The sequence below is a fragment of the Cyclopterus lumpus genome, chromosome 1 (assembly GCF_009769545.1).
Source record: "Cyclopterus lumpus isolate fCycLum1 chromosome 1, fCycLum1.pri, whole genome shotgun sequence".
In the NCBI taxonomy this organism is placed as follows: Eukaryota; Metazoa; Chordata; class Actinopteri; order Perciformes; family Cyclopteridae; genus Cyclopterus; species Cyclopterus lumpus.
Genome location: NC_046966.1, coordinates 5393419 through 5412096, shown reverse-complemented (window position 1 = coordinate 5412096; position 18678 = coordinate 5393419). Strand labels below are relative to the sequence as shown.

Here is an 18678-nt window from a genome sequence, read left to right as displayed (position 1 = left end):
AATCTAATAAATAAAATGTCATGCCCTGATTCTATGTATTCTCAATACCGGTTGCAGTAAAAGAGCCATGGTCAAAGTAAACACCAGGCCCCCTGCCACTAATATTGTGAAAGGTAAGCCCCTCCTCTTCTTCGAGATGATTGGTCCAGACAATAGCGCAACGTGGCCTATTATCCAATAGTATCTTTAGCTAACGTCACGTGGGCTTTCAACACCCGGAAAGACGCTCTCAGCTTGAAACCGGCTGTGAAGGTGTTTAAGTCCAAAGCTTAAAGATATTTCCCCACTCTTGAGTTGGTTATTGATGTCGGTGGTTCAGCAGTGGAGTCCTCCGACATGTGGCAGGCTTTGAAGGGCGTCAGACACCTTCACTCCAGTGTGATGAAACAAACGGGTAACTAATGCATCCGCATGGAGAAACGGACGAGTGGTTATTTTTAGCTAAAAACCATGAGTGTTACAGACCATGTTAAATGTTTCATATAGTTTCTTATATATGAATATGTGTGTGAGCTGAGGAAACTTCCCCAGGGTCTGGTTCAAGGTCACAACAAGGTTATTTTACTGTCATAGTTCAATAGGGTTGGGCAACCAAATGAAGTGTGTAGTCCCATTTTACTACAAAAAACACAAAGCAAAACTAACCTGTGTGGATGATGAGTCAGAGGAAAGAAGCTGCTCTGGAGGTCATATCCTCTGGCTCGTCTTTTAACATCCTTTGGGCTCTTTGCAGGCTCCTCTCCACCAATTTACAGACAATGTTTTATTAATTCTCTTTATTGACACAGTAATAATAAGACACAGTGAGCAAAGCCAAAGGGAAGAGATGGATGAAGACAAGTAAATGTGGACAAGGACCGTTCTCATCGTGATCATCAGTATACGTGTAGCTTACTTTGAAAAAAGTACTTAAGGCCTCTTGGTCAGATTCGCCAAAAAGAAGAAGAAAGACTGCATTTGTCAGTCCTGATTTTCAATAATGAAAGGATCTTGTCATTATTATGTTATAGATGCTTAAAACGGTGTGTAATAACAAAAGTAAATAAACGTGTTTGAATTATCAGGTTTCTCTTCATAAACCATTTTAAATGAATTGGTATAAAACATTTAATATCACAAGAATGAAATTGTTACGGTAATTTTCAATTTTGCACGTCACTGTGTGGCGCAGGGTGCAAGCGCCGGTGCTTGACACCGCTCTACAAGAGTTATTAAACAAAAAGAGGTTACAGCTGTTCATAAGCATAACTTAACCAGAGTGTTTCTGTCCAGTTTCAGAGCTCTCTATACCGGTCCCATGGGGACACATCAGAGGCAAAGTCTGGGGTCCTGAACACGGTCGACCTGTGCTGTGCCTACATGGCTGGGCTGACAACTGTGGCACATTCGACACCCTCATTCCCCTTCTACCCAAAGGTGATTGTTGTTCATGTAAAACTTACTTGTATCAACAACAACAACAACAACAAAAATATATATATATACATAAATACAGTATATATTTAAACTCACCTCCCGTTATTTCCGTTTTTTGACTGAGAAGCAGAAGTGTGAGAGGTGCGCCAAGCCTTTTCTCATCTTCTCTGTTCCTTCAAAACTTCTGTCTCTCCCTCTCTCTCTCTCTCTCCCTCTCTCTCTCTCTCTGCCATCACTGGTCCTTCCTCTCAGCTATTTACTCAAACAATAAGACGCCCTGCAGTTTGACAAAACACTCTCCACCACACTAATGTTTTCTTTTTTTAATTGTAATGGCCATATTTGGTTCATAAAATGTTGAGTTCAGTTTGTTTCTAGTATAATACAGATGCATGTTTGCCTAAAGAGGGTTGCCACGGTAACTTGGTGACGCTCGGCTCTCCTCCCCGTCAGAGTGCAGGTACGTGGCCTTGGATCTGTCGGGGCACGGCTTGTCGTCACATCGCCACCCCGGAGTCTTCTACTCGTTTCCTGCGTACGTGATGGACGTCCGCCGAGTCGTTGACGGTGAGTGGCGTCGAGGAGTCGTGGAACACGTTCAGCCACAAACTCAAATCAAACATCAGAGTTTGACCAGGCAACAAGCTAGAGCTCTGCGTGAGGGATGGGGTTTAGTGGGCCCTGGGGCTCCGTATTACTGATCGTTAACCTTCAATGGAAACGTAGCTCGATTATATGAACTAAAATGAATTAAAAAAAATATATTTATTGGGTTATTGAATGGACTTTCTTTTACAAATTCGAAGAATTTTGTTTTTTAACAGTAGATGACAAAAAACGATAATAACCAATACAGCGTTCCCCTCTGGAAGCATTACTATCGAGATCTATTCTATTACACCCAGCTGCAGTGAAACCACAGCAGTGACGTTGTCTCTCAATTAGAAACAGTATTCTGGGATGAGCTACTGAACCCGGTTGATGATCTGTGAAATACAGATGAAAAATAGCCTCTTTGCTTAACTATAGCGCATTTACAGAAATGTTTTTTTAATTAATGTGCACTGTCCCTTATCAAATAAAACCAAAGTAAAATGACTCCCACAGCTCTGCAGTTGAAGCACTTCTCTCTCATAGGCCACAGTATGGGTGAGTGCAGCTTAAGCGCACAATTGGAGCATTTTAAAATGTTAATTTGTCATGTTATGTTTACAGTATGAACACTTTTTCCCTTTTTTATTTATTTTTTAACTCAGGCGGTAACATTGCTGGAATGGTAAGTGACCGGGTGAAGACATGCGACTATTTTCCCACTCCACATATATACTGACGTTGTGTAGTATGTTCCTGTGCCGCGTGGTGTTTAGTCCCCGTTGTGTTTTTCCTCAGTTCAGTGCTCTGCATCCTGAGATGGTGGATGCTGTCGTACTGCTGGACTCTTATGGATTCTTACCTACAGATCTGGTATTTACAGTTTTTAGACTTCGGTTTCTACGGGGCTGTAATTCGTTGCTTGGTTAACGGGGATGAGAAAAACATCGTACTTTGAAGTTGCAAAATATCATATTTATTTATTTCCACTAGGTTTCAGAACAGTCCTCCCACATGTTGAGGATCCGTTGTTTCAGTCTTTTACTATAGAAGTATTTTTTTATTTCAAAATCGGACCCTGGAAGCTGGCTTTTTATTTAGCATTTAACACCAAACTATCCGCTGAACTACCGAAGTTCAAGGACCCGAAGCCGAGCACCGACCGATTTAATAGAAGCGGATTATTTTGGGGGGTTATTCAAACGGGGAAAATGCACAAAGAAAATGAACCGTGTATATAATGAGAGATTCAATGTACCAGGTTTTTTCACAAATTGCAATTTTCCGCCAGTAGAATAATAAAATAGTAAGCAAAGAAGTTTGCTGTGCGACTATCCGGAGAAAGTTTGACATTTTTGTTATTGGTTCTGTTGGGAGATTATTCCTTTGTTTTATGGCAATAAAAGAGAAGGGAGGTCTTTCGTTTTGGACCTCGGTAAAAAAAAGGTACGAAACCTTCAGGAGAGCAACAGAGGAGGATGCCTCTCCCTGGATGGACAGAAGCAATATCCGGGTTGCATTCACTTAATTGATTATGTCATCGTTAATTATTGTTATCTACGGCAATAAATTTAAGAGAACAATTCTAGTTCATATCATCCACACTGGCTTTCCATCCTACTTTGCCTCGTGGGATCACAAAACAGGTATTACATATCTTATTAAGAAGCTCATAATATTATCGGAGCTCCCAACGTCTATCGTGAGACTCTTGATTTGCCCTAAAGGACTAAAAGACCTCATCGAGACGTCTAATGAACTCTAGATTGGGAGTCAATGGAGAATAATATACAGGTTATTTGACATTTTGGAAGGCATAGCATTTAAAATAAAATGAATAATAAAAGCTTTTATTCACTATTGTCATTAAATCTGACACTGTTTTGTCCTCTGGCTCATATAATGTTATTGCCTTGCTCCATAATATTCCTCTGTGAAGAGTTGTGCTGTACAATCCCTCATCATTGACGTTTTTTAAAATGATTTTCTTACAGAAAGAAATATGTACGGTGATGAGACAGGGGATGGATCAGATGTGCGAGTTTGAAAAGCAGACGGCGGAGAAGAAGAGAAGAGTTTACACTTATGAGAACGCAGTAGCGAGGTGATGCAGCTTTTCCTCTCCCCGCTGGTTTCAACAGACGACCAAACATCCACTTAAGTGTTTTTTTGTTTTTTTCATAAAGCCTTTTGTTTTTCTTGCAGGATGTTGGTTGCAAACCCGACTCTGTCTGAGCGGTCTGTGCGCATCATTTTAGAGCGAGGTCTAGTCCAAGTGGAAGGAGGTGCGCCTTCACACTCCTCCTCCTCTGGGCTTTTATGTTTGGCAGACATTGAATATGTTTTTGTTCCCATGCTGATAACACAATATATTTACCTCTTGCAGGCATGGCGTTTACCCGAGACTTTCGTATTAATCTGGTGGGTTTTTGCAGAACTGCACGACTGCACTTTAAAATATATATATATATATATATATATATATATATATATATATATCTATATCTCCCACAGGTGTAGTATGCAGCCCTTTAAAAAAAAACATGTGCAGCATCATGCATTGTATGGTTTTGTCCTTTTTTCTTTTCAGAAAAATATTGTGCGCATCACCGGGGAGCAAAGTCTGGAGTTGCAGTCCAGGATAAAAGCCCCTCTTCTAATGGTTCTGTAAGTAATCCCCACCACCCCAGATTCTTCATTACATGTACTAACCTCAGTGTAAATACACGCGCTATCTTCGTCTCTCCAGAGCAAAGGGTGGCTTGCGGGAAATGTACCCAGGACTGGACGAGGAATCCATGTCAGTACTTGTCCAGAACTACAAGGACAGAAAGGTGAGTGTCTTTACAGCGCGTTTGTGTAACAGGAGGTATGCTTGCTTGCATCTCCGAGTTTATTTTTAGCCGTTAAGTCCGTGTGTGTAATTGTGCCTGTAGTCGACTGACGGGGTGCAAAAGTAGCTGCGCAGTCTGCGCTCAATGTTTCAGAGGCAGCAAAAATCTTTATCTGGGAACCTCAACGCTGACCTACTTACTGGGGCTCGATCAACAGAGAAGAGAACTCAACTTCTCTCTCCAAGTGATGGGAAGCTGCTGCCCAACAAAAGAGAAGCTCGCTATATGTCCGAATAATTAGATTTGACTTTATTCATCACCGGGGGGAAATTACATGACGCAGCAGCAAACATGTTTACAAATATACAATACAATAAAATGTCAGGGCATATTGCATTTAAGAATTTAAATAATAAAGGAAATGAAAATGTAAAAATAAGATAAAAATGAAAGTGTATACAGTGTATCTAAAGTATAAAGTGACAGCCGTGCAAGGTTTATTGATGTTCATTTGAGGAGGATCTGGCCAGAGGTGATTTATTATAAAGTCTAATAGCAGTGGGCAGGAATGTTCTCCTGATTTTTTTTTTTTAAAAACTAGCTGTCATCCATCCATCCATTGTTATCCGTGCCAGCAGGCCGACCCAAACTTCCCTTTCAGCTGCAACATTCTCCAGCTCATTCTGGGGGATCCCGAGGCGTTCCAAGGCAAGATGGGAGATCTAATCTCTCCGGCGTGTCCTGGGTCTTCCCCGGGGGTCTCCTACGAACTGTAATCGTTATTTCTATTATAAGAAACATATCTAACGACATTGTGAAAGGGGTCGCTCTTATTCTTTCAGCTCATTGTTTAGCTGTTGGAACCGTTCTGGTTCACTCTCACGGCGTCGCTTTCAGCCGCAGAAGGCAATTTCTTTCAGTGGAAAAGAGCTTTTTAAAAAAGCATTTAGCATCTATAGAGAGATATTTCCCTCGGGAGTTGGTGGAGACCCAAAGAATGCCCCTAAAAGAAAGAATTTGACTAATATGCATCACATGACCAAGAACACGACACAAATGAATGCTCACGTTGCTCTGTAAGTTAAAAGTTGAAAATGTCAATGTTGTGTTTACAACTTGTCTCTCCTGCCCCCAGGTGGCCAGAACAAAACAACGGTTATTGCAGGTTAAAATGTGACAATGTTTACACTTGGCTAATATTCCCACGTCTCTTCCTTTCAGCACACGGTGGTGACGGTACCGGGCGATCATCACGTCCACCTGGAACAGCCGGAAGTCGTTGCTCCGCTTGTGTCCGACTTCCTGCAGACCAGAGTGTTGACACAGACCTCAAAGATGTAGCAAACACAGAAACGTCACGCCACACTGCCGATTCCAACAACTGTTTAGTGTTTGTGTTCATACTGTGCTATTAACAGACACCTTTGTGCTTTAAACCTGGAATCCTAAATTATTGAATGTATTTTAATAAATATGTATGGAGTGCTGACTGTTGAAAACATGCTTTACTGATGGCATGGTACAGTATGAGATATGACCTTCTTAACAGTGCGCCGCCTGTTGAGCACTGTTGGACTCACGGTGGACAGTTTAATTTGAAAAAAAGGATCAAAATTGATGCAGCAGAACCAGAGTTATCGTCTTTTACATTTCGTGCGTTCTTCTTCCTTGTCAAAACTGGGTGCCTACATTACCCATAATGCAACTCAACCACGGATTTGCCAGTCGGACGAATAGTAGAAATGACACTGGAGGGATTTAGTCGGTTGGAGGTGTCGCGTTATAAACTAAACTGTCGGACGGGTACAGTTTAAAGGGGCGGTGTTTAGGATTTGGCCTCATCTAGAGGTGAGGCTGCACGTTTCAACCAACTGAAGCGTAAATGTCTCAATCTAGAGGTAGCTTTGTCCGTTCGGATTACTGACAATAGATGAGGTCCTGGGACAGGGATGTCGCATGTGTACAGATTGTAACGCCCTCTGAGGCAAATTTGTGATATTGGGCTATACAAATTAAACTGAATTGAATTGAATAGATGTTGAGAAAGTGCTTCTTCAGCCATAATCCAGATTTGTACGACAATGTAGGAAGTGGAAATGTGGAACTAATGAGACATGTCCTTTCATGTATGTACAAGCGCTTCTCAATATAACGCAGCCCAATGAAACAGCACTTTTAATTATAGCCTCGGTAATAAATATAGAATTGAATCTGTCAACAAAGATCCGACACTATTGGCTTTGTTTATGGCTGGGTTGTCGTACTGGACCACATTAGACCGTACAGGGAATAAAGTCCTGAGTTCTTCTGACTGCTGGACTCTCTCAGCCCGGCGTCTTCCTGCTGCCCTGCAGAGCAGACTGAGTATCACCTTGTGGCTTCTGCCTTTTGAGGGAGTGTTTGAAATGCACTGTGGGGGCCAGGTGTCTTAGAGGTCGGCTGCCTGCTGTTAATATTTTATCAGTTGCACAGTTTCTCTGAAGTGTGTGCGCTCCCTCGTGCTTGATCTCAAAAGTCGGTGAGCTGTGGGAAGAAAGGGAACCCGTGAGGGCCGCGGTGGGAGCAGAGGATGAATCTGTACTCAGAGTACTTGTTTACAGCTTCAGTGATGCAGCTGTTAAACTGTGTTAGAAGAGGGGTTTTATTTTGGAGGGTTATTTGTTGGTAATTCACAAATCTGCAATCTTTGGCAAGATTTTAAGAGTAACTGCACATTTTAATGGGTTTGTATTCTTCTTAAAGCAAACTATATGATATGACTGTGATGAAACAATCATCAATACTGGTGTATGCATTCAATCGGGACATAGGCCTACTGCTTCCTCATAACGGGGCACCTTGAACTTTGACCCTCTTGCTTATAGATCCGCTGCGTGGGGGATTGTGGGTCAGAATACCATGCTCTTTTCTGCCATACTAAATAGTATGATAGTGTGGGTATTGGATAGTCCATGTTTTGGGACTACATCATGAAATAAAAGAATGTTAATGCCCTCCACTCAGCATGAGGTGGAAGGAGCAGGCCACTGGTGTAACTATTTATATATATTTACCCATACATTATATTGTTGTACAGTTTTCTTTTTTTCATTCAAACATCTAAATGTTTGCATGTGATGCATTTGTGTGACAGCTGCAGCTCAGTGTACCATATAGCTTGAGCAAGACACTGAACCCCCGGGTGCTTCACTAATGACTAAGGATGGGTTAAATGCAGAGATGCAGGGGACCAATAAAAGTGTAAATTAAATATTTAAAGAAATATGTTCAAGTGCTGCGGACAATTTTTTAAAATATATAATTAGAGCACATAAGAACATTTTAGAGGAGGGAAGACTGGTGTTGTGAAGAATTGTGTTATATCTTCAGCTAATTTGTAGCAATGTCTATGTTGCCATAAAAAACAACCGCCTCACATTATATTATGAAGGGGTGCCGTAGTTAAGAAAGGTTTGAGTCTTGATTCACCTGTGGGTTTTAAACAAACCGTTTCTTTCTATTCATCAGTATCGTATCTGACAGTTAAAACTAAATATCACGTGTTTTTCAGAACCTAAAAAAAATATGGGCTCACCTGTGAAGAAAGTAGAGCATTGAAGAGGGAACTTTCCTATTTTGGGAACAGAAATATACAGTCAAACCATTTTGGGTTGAGGCTTTGAGAACTTGTTGGTTGACTAGAGGATGGATGTCACTTAATAAATCAGAAAGTGCATCAAGTCGGTTAGTAGTTCGGAAGATGGATCTCTCAATGGGGGGATACCAATACCTGAAATACCGTGCTGAGGGAAACCAAAACCCTGAGAACTGAAAGAACGCGGAAGTGACTTTGTCCTGGGGGAGGGGCGTGTTCACGCTCTGTTCACGGCTCCGGTTCATGCGCGGAAATGCGAGCGCTGTTGCGAACTTTACGCGAAATTCGACACAACGTACCTACAATGGCCAAAGAAGGTAACGATGCAGAGACGTTACGTTACAGTCACACAGTTCACGTGAATAATAATAATAGCCGTGTTGATGTCAACAGTTTAATTTCTTAACTCTCCGTTATTTTTGTGCAATGCGTCCAGTGGGTTCGGATCTCTCCGTCCCGGTCCCATGGGGACACATCAGAGGGAAAGTCTGGGGTCCTGAACACGGCCGCCCCGTGCTGTGCCTGCACGGCTGGGCTGACAACTGTGGCACATTCAACACCCTCATTCCCCTTCTACCCAAAGGTGAACTATGGCTCGTGGGTGGCACTTTATTTTATAGGGGTCTGCAATTGTCTGATATTCCTCCAGGACTTTCATATTCATTTGTCATAAATACACACGCCCCTTTCAGGAGATACAGAGTACAGGCACGTGATCATCCCTGGTTCTCCTCTGATCTAGCAGACAGTATTTATGAGTGAAACCTGGCAAGCTTTACCCGCTTTTATTGTGAAGGATTCTGTTGCTGTTCAAGACAAAATGAAGATACTGAATTGTTTTAACAAACACGTCATATCTTCTGGCTCTCTGTTTGACTTGTTGTCCAAGTTGCTCTTGACAAGAAGCAACACTGTTTATTGATCTGTCAAAAGCATTTGACACAGTTGACCATGATGTTTTAGGGCTGAGGTTCCTCAACTCAGGAGCAAGCGGTCGCTTGGTTCACGAGCTACCTTGAGAAAAGGTCTCAGTGCATCAGATATGAGGGTCTATCCTCTGATATTGCAACCGTCTGTAAAGGTGTGCCACAAGGCTCTGTATTAGGTCCACTTTTATTTACTGTTAGTTAGTTTTATAAACTCAACTAAGCTTGCTAAACTCTCATAACTTTACCTCTGTATGGAATTTATTAGGAAATAATTTATAGGAAAAAAAATCAATTCATAAATTGAGTTTGTTGTTGTGTGAATATTTCCCACATCTCAGAGTGCAGATACGTGGCGCTGGATCTGTCGGGTCACGGCCTATCATCGCATCTTCCTCCCGGAGAGTCTTACTCCTGTCCTGCATACGTGGCGGACGTATGGCGAGTTGCAGACGGTGTGTGTGTGCGTGTGTGTGTGTGTGCATTAGTATTGTCCCGAAACGTCAGTGTGAGTTTAATGCATCAAAGTGAACCACAGAGGGACTTTTGGCAACTTTGTGATGAGATACCGAAACCCGGTTGATGATCTGTGAAATGAACTCCCGCAGCTCTGCAGCTGAGGACATTCTCCATCGTCGGCCACAGTATGGGTGAGTGCGGCTTTACAGCAGGATTCATCTCAATCTGTGTTGCTGTGCTACAAAAATCATCTCCAGTGCAAAATCTTTTCCTTTGCAGGTGCTGACATCGCTGCAGTGGTGAGCGTCATCGTCTCAGCTCTTTTCCTCTCCCTCACACCGATTACAGAGACTGTTCTGCTGTGTGTGTGTGTGTGTGTGTGTGTGTGTGTGTGTGTGTGTGTGTGTGTTATTTCCCTGTATCATTGTACGGTTCATATTGTGTCTTCTGCAGTTCAGTGCTCTGTACCCTGAGATGGTGGACGCCCTCGTGCTTCTGGACTCCTACGGATTCCTACCTACAGATTCAGTACGTCATCATTTTGACTCCCCTGGGTTCCCCTCACTGTGAAGCTTTTTTTTTGGGGGGGGGGGTTGTGAGGTTGAACGCAATACCACGACAACCCCCCATCACATACCAGCAGTAGTAGTAAAAGAAATATGACTGATTGTAATAGAAGCAGTGGGAGGAGCCAGCCCTCACTATAACCGTGACCAAAGAGGAACATCTGATGCCTGGGAGATGGTTAAACAGGAGAGGAGAGAATGTACTTCTTTATTTATTTTGTTGGCTGTAAGTAGTTAAATTCAGTTTTGGCTCGAAAACTAAAATCCCAGAATCGGGCCATTTAATGCCCACTAGATGTCAAACCTCCCTCCAGGCGGCTGGACGTCCCAACTCCCCGAGACAAAAGCAGAGGATCTGACCTCCGTGTCTTCGATGCATAATCTGTATGAAATGTGTGTATAATATATCTACCGGAGGCTTTCAAGGGAAGAACTGAATGATCTTCATTGCGGCGGTGAACATTTATCTTGCAATACCTTTTGCACTGGGCTTCACTTGTCTTCATTTCCAACCTTTACTATCTTCTTCTACCTTTTCCCGCAGAAAGAACTTTCCAAAGTGATGAGGCAGGGGATGGACGAGATGCTCCAGTTTGAGAAAAAGACCAACGACGAGAAAAGAGTCTACACCCATGAGAAGGCAGTCGAGAGGTATAATTCAGATTTATTTCACATTTCTAAGTACGTTGTCTCTCCCTGTCAGAGGGTGGCTGAAGTGTTGTTTCATTTCTTTCAGGCTGTCGGCTGCAAACCCGACGATGACTGAGCATTCGGTGCGCGTCCTTTTAGAGCGAGGTCTAGTTCAAGTGGAAGGAGGTGCGTCTCCGATCTCTCCTCCTCCTCCTCCTCCTCCTCCTCCTCCTCCTCCTCCTCCTCCTCCTCCTCCTCCTCCTCCTCCTCCTCCTCCTCTCAGAGAGGAAGAATGTCACTGTGCTTCTCACCTGAATGCCTTTCTCTTCTGCAGGATTCACGTTCTCCAGAGACCTGCGAATTAATTTTGTGAGTCACCTCCCAGACCCTCCCCCACGTTCACCCCCCTGCCCCCCCTCCCCCCCTCCCCCCCTCCTCTCCGTTACCGCTCAGCTTTTACAGTGTGTGTGTGTTTTATTTTGTGCGTTCTCAGAAAAACCCATGGCGCATGAGTTTGGAGCAGAGTCTGGAGATGCAGTCGAGGGTTCGGGCCTCTGTTCTGCTTGTTCTGTAAGACATCGCTCACCCCACTGAAATGGATCATTGCATTACGTTTTACAAGTCTCACATTGTATGTTCAAAATATGTTTCTCCAGAACCGATAAAGGCTTCAATAGAACATTGTTCGAACCATTTCAAAGGAAGTTTACCTCAACGCTCCTCCGGGGCTTACAGGACCGAAACGTGAGTTTTCAACTTGGGACAGAATGAAAATGCAATCGAAGATGTACACATGTCAGTGTCATTGATTCTGTATGTCTGAAGCTCCCTCTGTGTCTCTGTTGGCTTCAGCACACGGTGGTGACGGTACCAGGTGATCACCACGTTCATCTGAACGAGCCTGAAGTCGTCGCTCCCATCGTGTCTGACTTCCTGCGGAACAGAGCGCGGTCCCAGTCAAACCACGGACAGCACAAGTTATGAGACACCAACATACTGGCACCGTGCAGTTCTATTGTACCGATGTCTTATTCTTCTTCGGGCCTTCACTGTGAGCCAACGGGCTCGCAGCTTTGTCCTCTTTAATGTGTTTGTCCCACTCGTTGCGGAATCAGAGTTTATGTTTGTGGCAGCGGGGTGTGGCTAGGCTCAGCTGCAGAGTGGGTGGAGCGGGGGTGTGGTTCAGGGAACAGTGTCATGATGTGTAAATGAGCCTCACCTGGGATCAATTATGTTCTGTGTTCCATATAAGAACAGGAGTAGCTGGAGAGGAGGAAGAGCGGGTAGCGGAGGCCCGGATCAATCGCTACCAGAAGCGTGACAAATAAATAAAAACGGTTACTGCCCTCACAATTGTGTGTGTGTTGCCTCTTTGGTGCCTGCCCGAGACTCGAACCTGTTACAATGTTCCCCTTTCAAAGCGTCCTGTAGAAGCAGAGGAGGGATTTGCAACGTCACCTCAATCCAAAATGCACCAAGAAGGGAACAAGTCACTGCAAGTGTTTCTGGAGGGCTTTTCTTTCCCAAAACGTGAAAACATGCTTGTTTCAATAAAAAATAAAAACACGTATGAAGAAAATATCAAGCCTGTGGATCATTAATGAATTCTCCCACAAAGAAAATCAACAAGCAGTGTCGGCCCATTACGTTACATTTACCTGATACACCGTAGACACAACTACGGGAGAAATTTGGGCCCAAGGACACAACTCCATGGGCGAGCGGAGCCAGGGATCGAACCTGAGAACCCCCCCCCCCGAGCTACCAGTTAATGCTCAGTTTACAGAATCCCTCTCCTGGTTCTTTGTGTGAGGCTCTTTTCAATCTGGCTTCAGGTTTTATCACACACACTTTGGACTTTACACCGACCACATCAGTGGGATATCTCGGAGCTCTTTGACACAGTTCATCTCTCTTTACTTCGGACCTGATGATCTCATATTGGATCAGAAACTTCCCTTGAAGGTTTCAAGCCGATCCACGTCAGTAGTTACAGTGAAGTTGAAAGTAAGTAACATTTCACCACTTTTCAAGTGTGGGCGATGTGAAGCGTCTGTGGTCGCCCGTCTCTCACTGACATTCTGGGCACTAAGCCCAGACATGCTGGCTGCATGATATTATACTGTCAAAGATTCAGGATTCCTTATTATCTCCGCCATGACGACCGCTTGTGTGAGTGAGTGTGCATCAGAGTGTGTCTCTCTACGGCTAATCTGACATACATAATGTGTTGGGTGACCGGTTATGGCTGCACGCTTGAGAACCCCGCAGGGTGAAGTGACTCACACTTTCTCAAAAGACCTTTTATTTCCGGTTTGCTGCAGCAGAATGTGAGATCAGCCGTGGACAAACACAGAGATGCACAAACCGCATAATATCTTGGATGGCCAGTTATGGCTGTATGCTCGGAAACCTCTCGTGGTGAACAGTACAGCTGAGTGCATCGGCCAAACCAGCCGCTAATCCGCGTCCAGAGTGAGGTGTTTAACAGTTTGAGGTGTGTTTGGCTAACTTAAACTTAAACTTTTACATTGGTCATATTACATACATGAAATGTGGCCTCTGGTGGGCTGCTGTGAAGCGAGAAACTGGGAGTTTAGTGTCTCAAGGACACTTTGATTCGCAAACTATGGGGAGATCGGGGATCGAACCGGCTACCTTACGGACCACTCTACCCGTGAGCCACAGCTACAGCCACCCCTGAACGGAAGTACCAGTACACACAATGTTGGTTCCTCTCGGCTGCTGCTCTGCGCCTCACTTTTATTGTTTCGGACGGTATGTTTACCGGCGAACAGCCAACGGAAGTACCCGTACAGGACAGACAGCTGGGTGAGTTTAACAGGCACTTACCGATAGTACTTTAGTAGCACTTAAATGGCACTTACGGATAGTACTTTTTAGTTTAACTTTATTGAAGAAATTGTACTTGCTTGATTCTTGTTGTTCTGAGTTTGGACTCATGGTTTAATGCACTTATTGTAAGTCGCTTTGGATAAAAGCGTCAGCTAAATGACATGTAATGTAATGTAATGTAATGTAACAGAGTGTGTGGCAAGATTGCATTACGCAACAGCTTCAAGCCGATCGCCTGCATACGTCACAGCTTGCTTTTAAGTTTGGATGAAGTGTGTTTTTTTTACGACGCGTTCAGTGTCTCCACGGGGAGTTCGCCAGTTGTATTGTGGGGCGTGTTCATTCAGTCACACGGTACAACAGTGATCGTTGCAGACACACCTGGCGGAGATCTGCACTCTACTAAGTGCACCTTTCCAGGTCAAGATGTTTATTTTCACTCTGGTTGTGAAATCATGTGAAATGCTTTCACAGTGGGGCTCCAACAAATTAAAAATAATGAGTAAATATACAAAGACAGAATATAATTACATTTAATATAATAACAAGATATATCCAAAGCAATGAAACATAACCATTAAACCAAAACAATAGAGGCATTGCACTCAGGGGAAGTTGGATCCCACTTTAATGTCTCATTAATCAGGCCACCGAAACCATAACCTAACTTTAATCCTGTGTGTGAAAGTTTATTCTTTATTTTCTGTAAATCATCCAATTGGTTGAGCCTTTTGGAGGCCGCACATAAGAGAGCGGCGCATTTCGAGATCATCCCATCACAGACAGAGGACCGAATGGTGGCGCTGGTCTCCGCAGGTACCAGCTTTCACTCTTTTCATAAATGAATCGTCCTGGTTGTACAGTGTCACCTGGATTAGTTACCACTGCTCTGTATAGCGTATATATTAGGATTAGCCATTACAGCAGTCCGTCATTACGATGGACTGTATTGCCTTCAGGTTCCAAAGGTCAGAGTCGGACTGCATGTTTCATTTCTTGACAGAAGTTTCAGGATTTTTTTCAAATCTTTGTGGTGACGATTGAGTTCATTGATGTCACTTTGCTTTGGTGATTTATTGTTTTTTGTTAGTCGGACACACACACTGAGGATCATCAGAGGCTGAAATGTCATCGGCATTGAAACAAGCAGGTAGTATTTCTCATTGACCCAACGACACAAGTCAAGACTCATGGAAGTCGTTAAATCTTACGATAGTTCATTTCTATTTCACAGTAAATATCTGTCATATCCTGTTTTTTCGTTTTGTGTAATGGGTCCAGTTTCAGATCTCTCCATCCCGGTCTCATGGGGACAGATCAGAGGGAAAGTCTGGGGTCCTGAACACGGTCGTCCTGTGCTGTGCCTGCACGGCTGGGCTGACAACTGTGGCACATTCAACACCCTCATTCCCCTTCTACCCAAAGGTGAACTATGGCAGAGTAGAGGAGAGTTTTTAAACCATGGGACTCACTTTGTACTGCATTAAAAAAATATATTAAAAAAAATCGGTCCTAAATCTACACTTCTCACTTAGTCTAAATCGTGATTTATACTTGATGCATCAGCGATTTATTCATTTATTATTTATTTATTTATATTGATGTATTTATTTCTACGCATTTAATTATCTATTAATTCATCTCTCTATCTATGTATTTATCTATACATTGATTTATTTTATTTCATAGACATATTTATTTATATAATAGTGACTACAATGACCTTCCATACTATTCTCCCACAATAATAATAATAATAATGCATTGAATTTATATAGGGCTTTTCATGATACTCAAAGACACTTCACATAATTATAACATCCTAAAAGCTAAAAATAAATAAATAAGAATAACTAAAATACAGGTAAAACAAATAAAACAAATAGGGACTTTCTGAGTCGCTCAGACTCTAATAAAAAAACCAAAACAAACAGTCACACATTAAAAGCAGTTCTGAACAGGTGGATTTTGATTTGCGATTTGAATAAGGAAAGATCAGTGCAGTCTCGGATGAGTTTGGGTAATGCATAGGAAATGCAGGAGCAGTTTACAGCTGGGGAAAAAAATAAGTCGGTGTTGGTGAAAGAAAAGCTATAAAATCTCATATTAACAAACATGTTGATGTCTCTTTGGTATCTTTCCAAAACGGCACAAGGGGGAAATGGTCAATTCTGATGACATTTGTTTCTATTAACCGGTAAAACCGTATACTGTGAATACTAGTGAGTAGTATCCACTGTGGAGATGAGGGTGATGGGAATGTTATCAGTTTGGCAGGAATTTGTTCACGAGTCATTCTTTGCCCTTTTGACCTGACGATGGTCAGAGGATGGTGTCCCTGAGCTCTCTACACAGCTTTCATCTGCCTCTCTCTCTCCTCTTCTCTCAGAGTACAGGTATGTGGCGGTGGACCTGGCGGGTCACGGTCTGTCCTCCCACCGCCCCCCCGGAGCCTTCTACACAATCATCGAAAACGTGGCGGACGTACGCAGAGTCGTTGCCGGTGCGTGAGGGGTCCGGGTCTCCCTCGGGCCTCCTGGCTCATCTCTGCGACTGAACGCTGTGAGAGAGCCACGTGTAATCTGGTTTCTGTGAAATAACTCCTGCAGGGCTGCGGTGGACCAACTTCTCCATCATAGGACACAGCATGGGTGAGTGGGCAGAATGTAGATGATGCTCCTGATTCACATTCACGGACACTGATGCTGTGCATATTCACATCTCATACACGATACACACTTCTAATGCTTCTGGTCCAGCCCGTTTTAGACTAAATGAATAATTGATTGATTTAAACTTGATTAACTGATGATGAAAGTAGGTCAATTACCCCAAAATAAAATGACTTTGAGGAGTGTCTAAAGCTTTGAGCATGATCGTGTGTTCACTCTTACAGGTGGCAGCATCGCTGCCATGGTAACTAAGATCCCTCCCTTATCACTGTTTGTACACACTATACAGAGAATACAGTATGTCCCTGTATTTCTCTTGCCTGGTGTCATGTTGTGTTTTCCACAGTTCAGTGCACTCTATCCTGAGATGGTGGACACTCTGGTGCTTCTGGACTCTTATGGATTCGTGGCCACAGATTCAGTAGCTAACAGTTTTTTATTTATTATCCGTATTGCATATATGACAAGCCTTTAAAGTGACGATGATCTAATGGTGTTACTCCTCAGTTGTCTTCATGTTCCTCTTCTTGTCTCAGAAAGAGCTTCCCGAAGTGCTGAGGAAGGTGATGGTCGCGATGTTTCAGTTTGAAGAGAAGCCGGAGGAGAAGAAAAGAGTTTACACTTATGAGAAGGCGGTCGAGAGGTAGTCTACGGCCAAATGAAATGAACATTCATTGGTGCAGGGTGCTTTGTGTTGATTGTCAGTGTGTTTTAAAGAGGGGAACTAAATAATTTTTTACACATCAGCGTTGATAACATTTTTTTTTAAATCTCAACTCTGTGTGTGTAGCTGGAAAGAAGTGGGCTGACATCTGTCGCAATGCTCCTCCTCTCGGGTGGAACTTCTTCAGCTGCCACCAGTATAACATACCCCAAATCTCAGCCGTAACTGTCAATGTTGCATTGTGGGTAATGCAGGCGCCAGGTTTCGAAAAGGAAGAGGAATGCGTGTAATTTTTTTTCAATGCCACATTTCTGGTTTCCCGCATCACTAATTTTGATAGTTTCCCAATGAGCTTGAGGACTCTTTTAACTTGAACTAATAAATCACAAAGAAAGATCAAACAGAGGGAAACAAAATAAGGCTATTAGATTTCCATCAGGCTCTAGTTCTACAACCAGAGGGTGGCTGAAGTGTTGTTTCATTTCTTTCAGGCTGTCGGCTGCAAACCCGACGATGACTGAGCATTCGGTGCGCGTCCTTTTAGAGCGAGGTCTAGTTCAAGTGGAAGGAGGTGCGTCTCCGATCTCTCCTCCTCCTCCTCCTCCTCCTCCTCCTCCTCCTCCTCCTCCTCCTCCTCTCAGAGAGGAAGAATGTCACTGTGCTTCTCACCTGAATGCCTTTCTCTTCTGCAGGATTCACGTTCTCCAGAGACCTGCGAATTAATTTTGTGAGTCACCTCCCAGACCCTCCCCCACGTTCACCCCCCTGCCCCCCCTCCCCCCCTCCCCCCCCCTCCTCTCCGTTACCGCTCAGCTTTTACAGTGTGTGTGTGTTTTATTTTGTGCGTTCTCAGAAAAACCCATGGCGCATGTGTTTGGAGCAGAGTCTGGAGATGCAGTCGAGGGTTCGGGCCTCTGTTCTCCTTGTTCTGTAAGACATCGCTCACCCCACTGAAATGGATCATTGCATTACGTTTTACAAGTCTCACATTGTATGTTCAAAATATGTTTCTCCAGAACCGATAAAGGCTTCAATAGAACATTGTTCGAACCATCTCAAAGGAAGTTTACCTCAACGCTCCTCCGGGGCTTACAGGACCGAAACGTGAGTTTTCAACTTGGGACAGAATGAAAATGCAATCGAAGATGTACACATGTCAGTGTCATTGATTCTGTATGTCTGAAGCTCCCTCTGTGTCTCTGTTGGCTTCAGCACACGGTGGTGACGGTACCAGGTGATCACCACGTTCATCTGAACGAGCCTGAAGTCGTCGCTCCCATCGTGTCTGACTTCCTGCGGAACAGAGCGCGGTCCCAGTCAAACCACGGACAGCACAAGTTATGAGACACCAACATACTGGCACCGTGCAGTTCTATTGTACAGATGTCTTCTTCTTCTTCGGGCCTTGTCCTCTTTAATGTGTTTGTCAG

General features: G+C 43.5%; 3 protein-coding genes across 3 annotated transcripts; all 3 read left to right on the top strand.

Annotated features, from left to right (window-relative positions):
- Positions 1 to 210: 210 nt before the first annotated feature.
- Positions 211 to 6873, top strand: LOC117737479 (serine hydrolase-like protein). Its single transcript, XM_034543481.1, has 12 exons — positions 211 to 394; positions 1273 to 1416; positions 1870 to 1983; positions 2524 to 2565; positions 2673 to 2692; positions 2806 to 2880; positions 4002 to 4111; positions 4213 to 4292; positions 4394 to 4428; positions 4598 to 4674; positions 4757 to 4841; positions 6063 to 6873. Exons 1-12 carry the CDS (start codon positions 337 to 339, stop codon positions 6180 to 6182), a joined length of 960 nt encoding a protein of 319 aa, XP_034399372.1. The 5' UTR covers positions 211 to 336; the 3' UTR covers positions 6183 to 6873.
- A 1437-nt stretch (positions 6874 to 8310) lies between these two features.
- On the top strand, positions 8311 to 12270 carry LOC117733761 (serine hydrolase-like protein). Its single transcript, XM_034537632.1, has 12 exons — positions 8311 to 8792; positions 8912 to 9058; positions 9743 to 9856; positions 10010 to 10051; positions 10140 to 10159; positions 10314 to 10388; positions 10971 to 11077; positions 11163 to 11242; positions 11391 to 11425; positions 11550 to 11626; positions 11713 to 11800; positions 11909 to 12270. The coding sequence occupies exons 1-12, from the start codon at positions 8729 to 8731 to the stop codon at positions 12038 to 12040; spliced, it is 981 nt and encodes a 326-aa protein (XP_034393523.1). The 5' UTR covers positions 8311 to 8728; the 3' UTR covers positions 12041 to 12270.
- Positions 12271 to 12961: 691 nt separating this feature from the next.
- Positions 12962 to 18678, top strand: LOC117734754 (serine hydrolase-like protein). The gene is made up of 13 exons (XM_034539020.1): positions 12962 to 13063; positions 15003 to 15062; positions 15194 to 15337; positions 16302 to 16415; positions 16522 to 16563; positions 16809 to 16828; positions 16931 to 17005; positions 17121 to 17227; positions 17740 to 17819; positions 17941 to 17975; positions 18102 to 18178; positions 18265 to 18352; positions 18461 to 18678. Exons 2-13 carry the CDS (start codon positions 15038 to 15040, stop codon positions 18590 to 18592), a joined length of 939 nt encoding a protein of 312 aa, XP_034394911.1. The 5' UTR covers positions 12962 to 13063; positions 15003 to 15037; the 3' UTR covers positions 18593 to 18678.

Coding starts and splice junctions, on each gene's coding strand:
- LOC117737479 (XM_034543481.1), top strand. CDS start 337: ATGTGGCAGGCTTTGAAGGGCGTCAGACACCTTCACTCCAGTGTGATG. Junction 4,112..4,212: donor TATGAGAACGCAGTAGCGAG/GTGATGCAGCTT, acceptor TTTTTCTTGCAG/GATGTTGGTTGCAAACCCGA. Junction 4,293..4,393: donor TCTAGTCCAAGTGGAAGGAG/GTGCGCCTTCAC, acceptor TACCTCTTGCAG/GCATGGCGTTTACCCGAGAC.
- LOC117733761 (XM_034537632.1), top strand. CDS start 8,729: ATGCGAGCGCTGTTGCGAACTTTACGCGAAATTCGACACAACGTACCT. Junction 10,389..10,970: donor GATTCCTACCTACAGATTCA/GTACGTCATCAT, acceptor CTTTTCCCGCAG/AAAGAACTTTCCAAAGTGAT. Junction 11,243..11,390: donor TCTAGTTCAAGTGGAAGGAG/GTGCGTCTCCGA, acceptor TCTCTTCTGCAG/GATTCACGTTCTCCAGAGAC.
- LOC117734754 (XM_034539020.1), top strand. CDS start 15,038: ATGTCATCGGCATTGAAACAAGCAG. Junction 15,063..15,193: donor ATCGGCATTGAAACAAGCAG/GTAGTATTTCTC, acceptor TAATGGGTCCAG/TTTCAGATCTCTCCATCCCG. Junction 16,564..16,808: donor CATCATAGGACACAGCATGG/GTGAGTGGGCAG, acceptor TCACTCTTACAG/GTGGCAGCATCGCTGCCATG.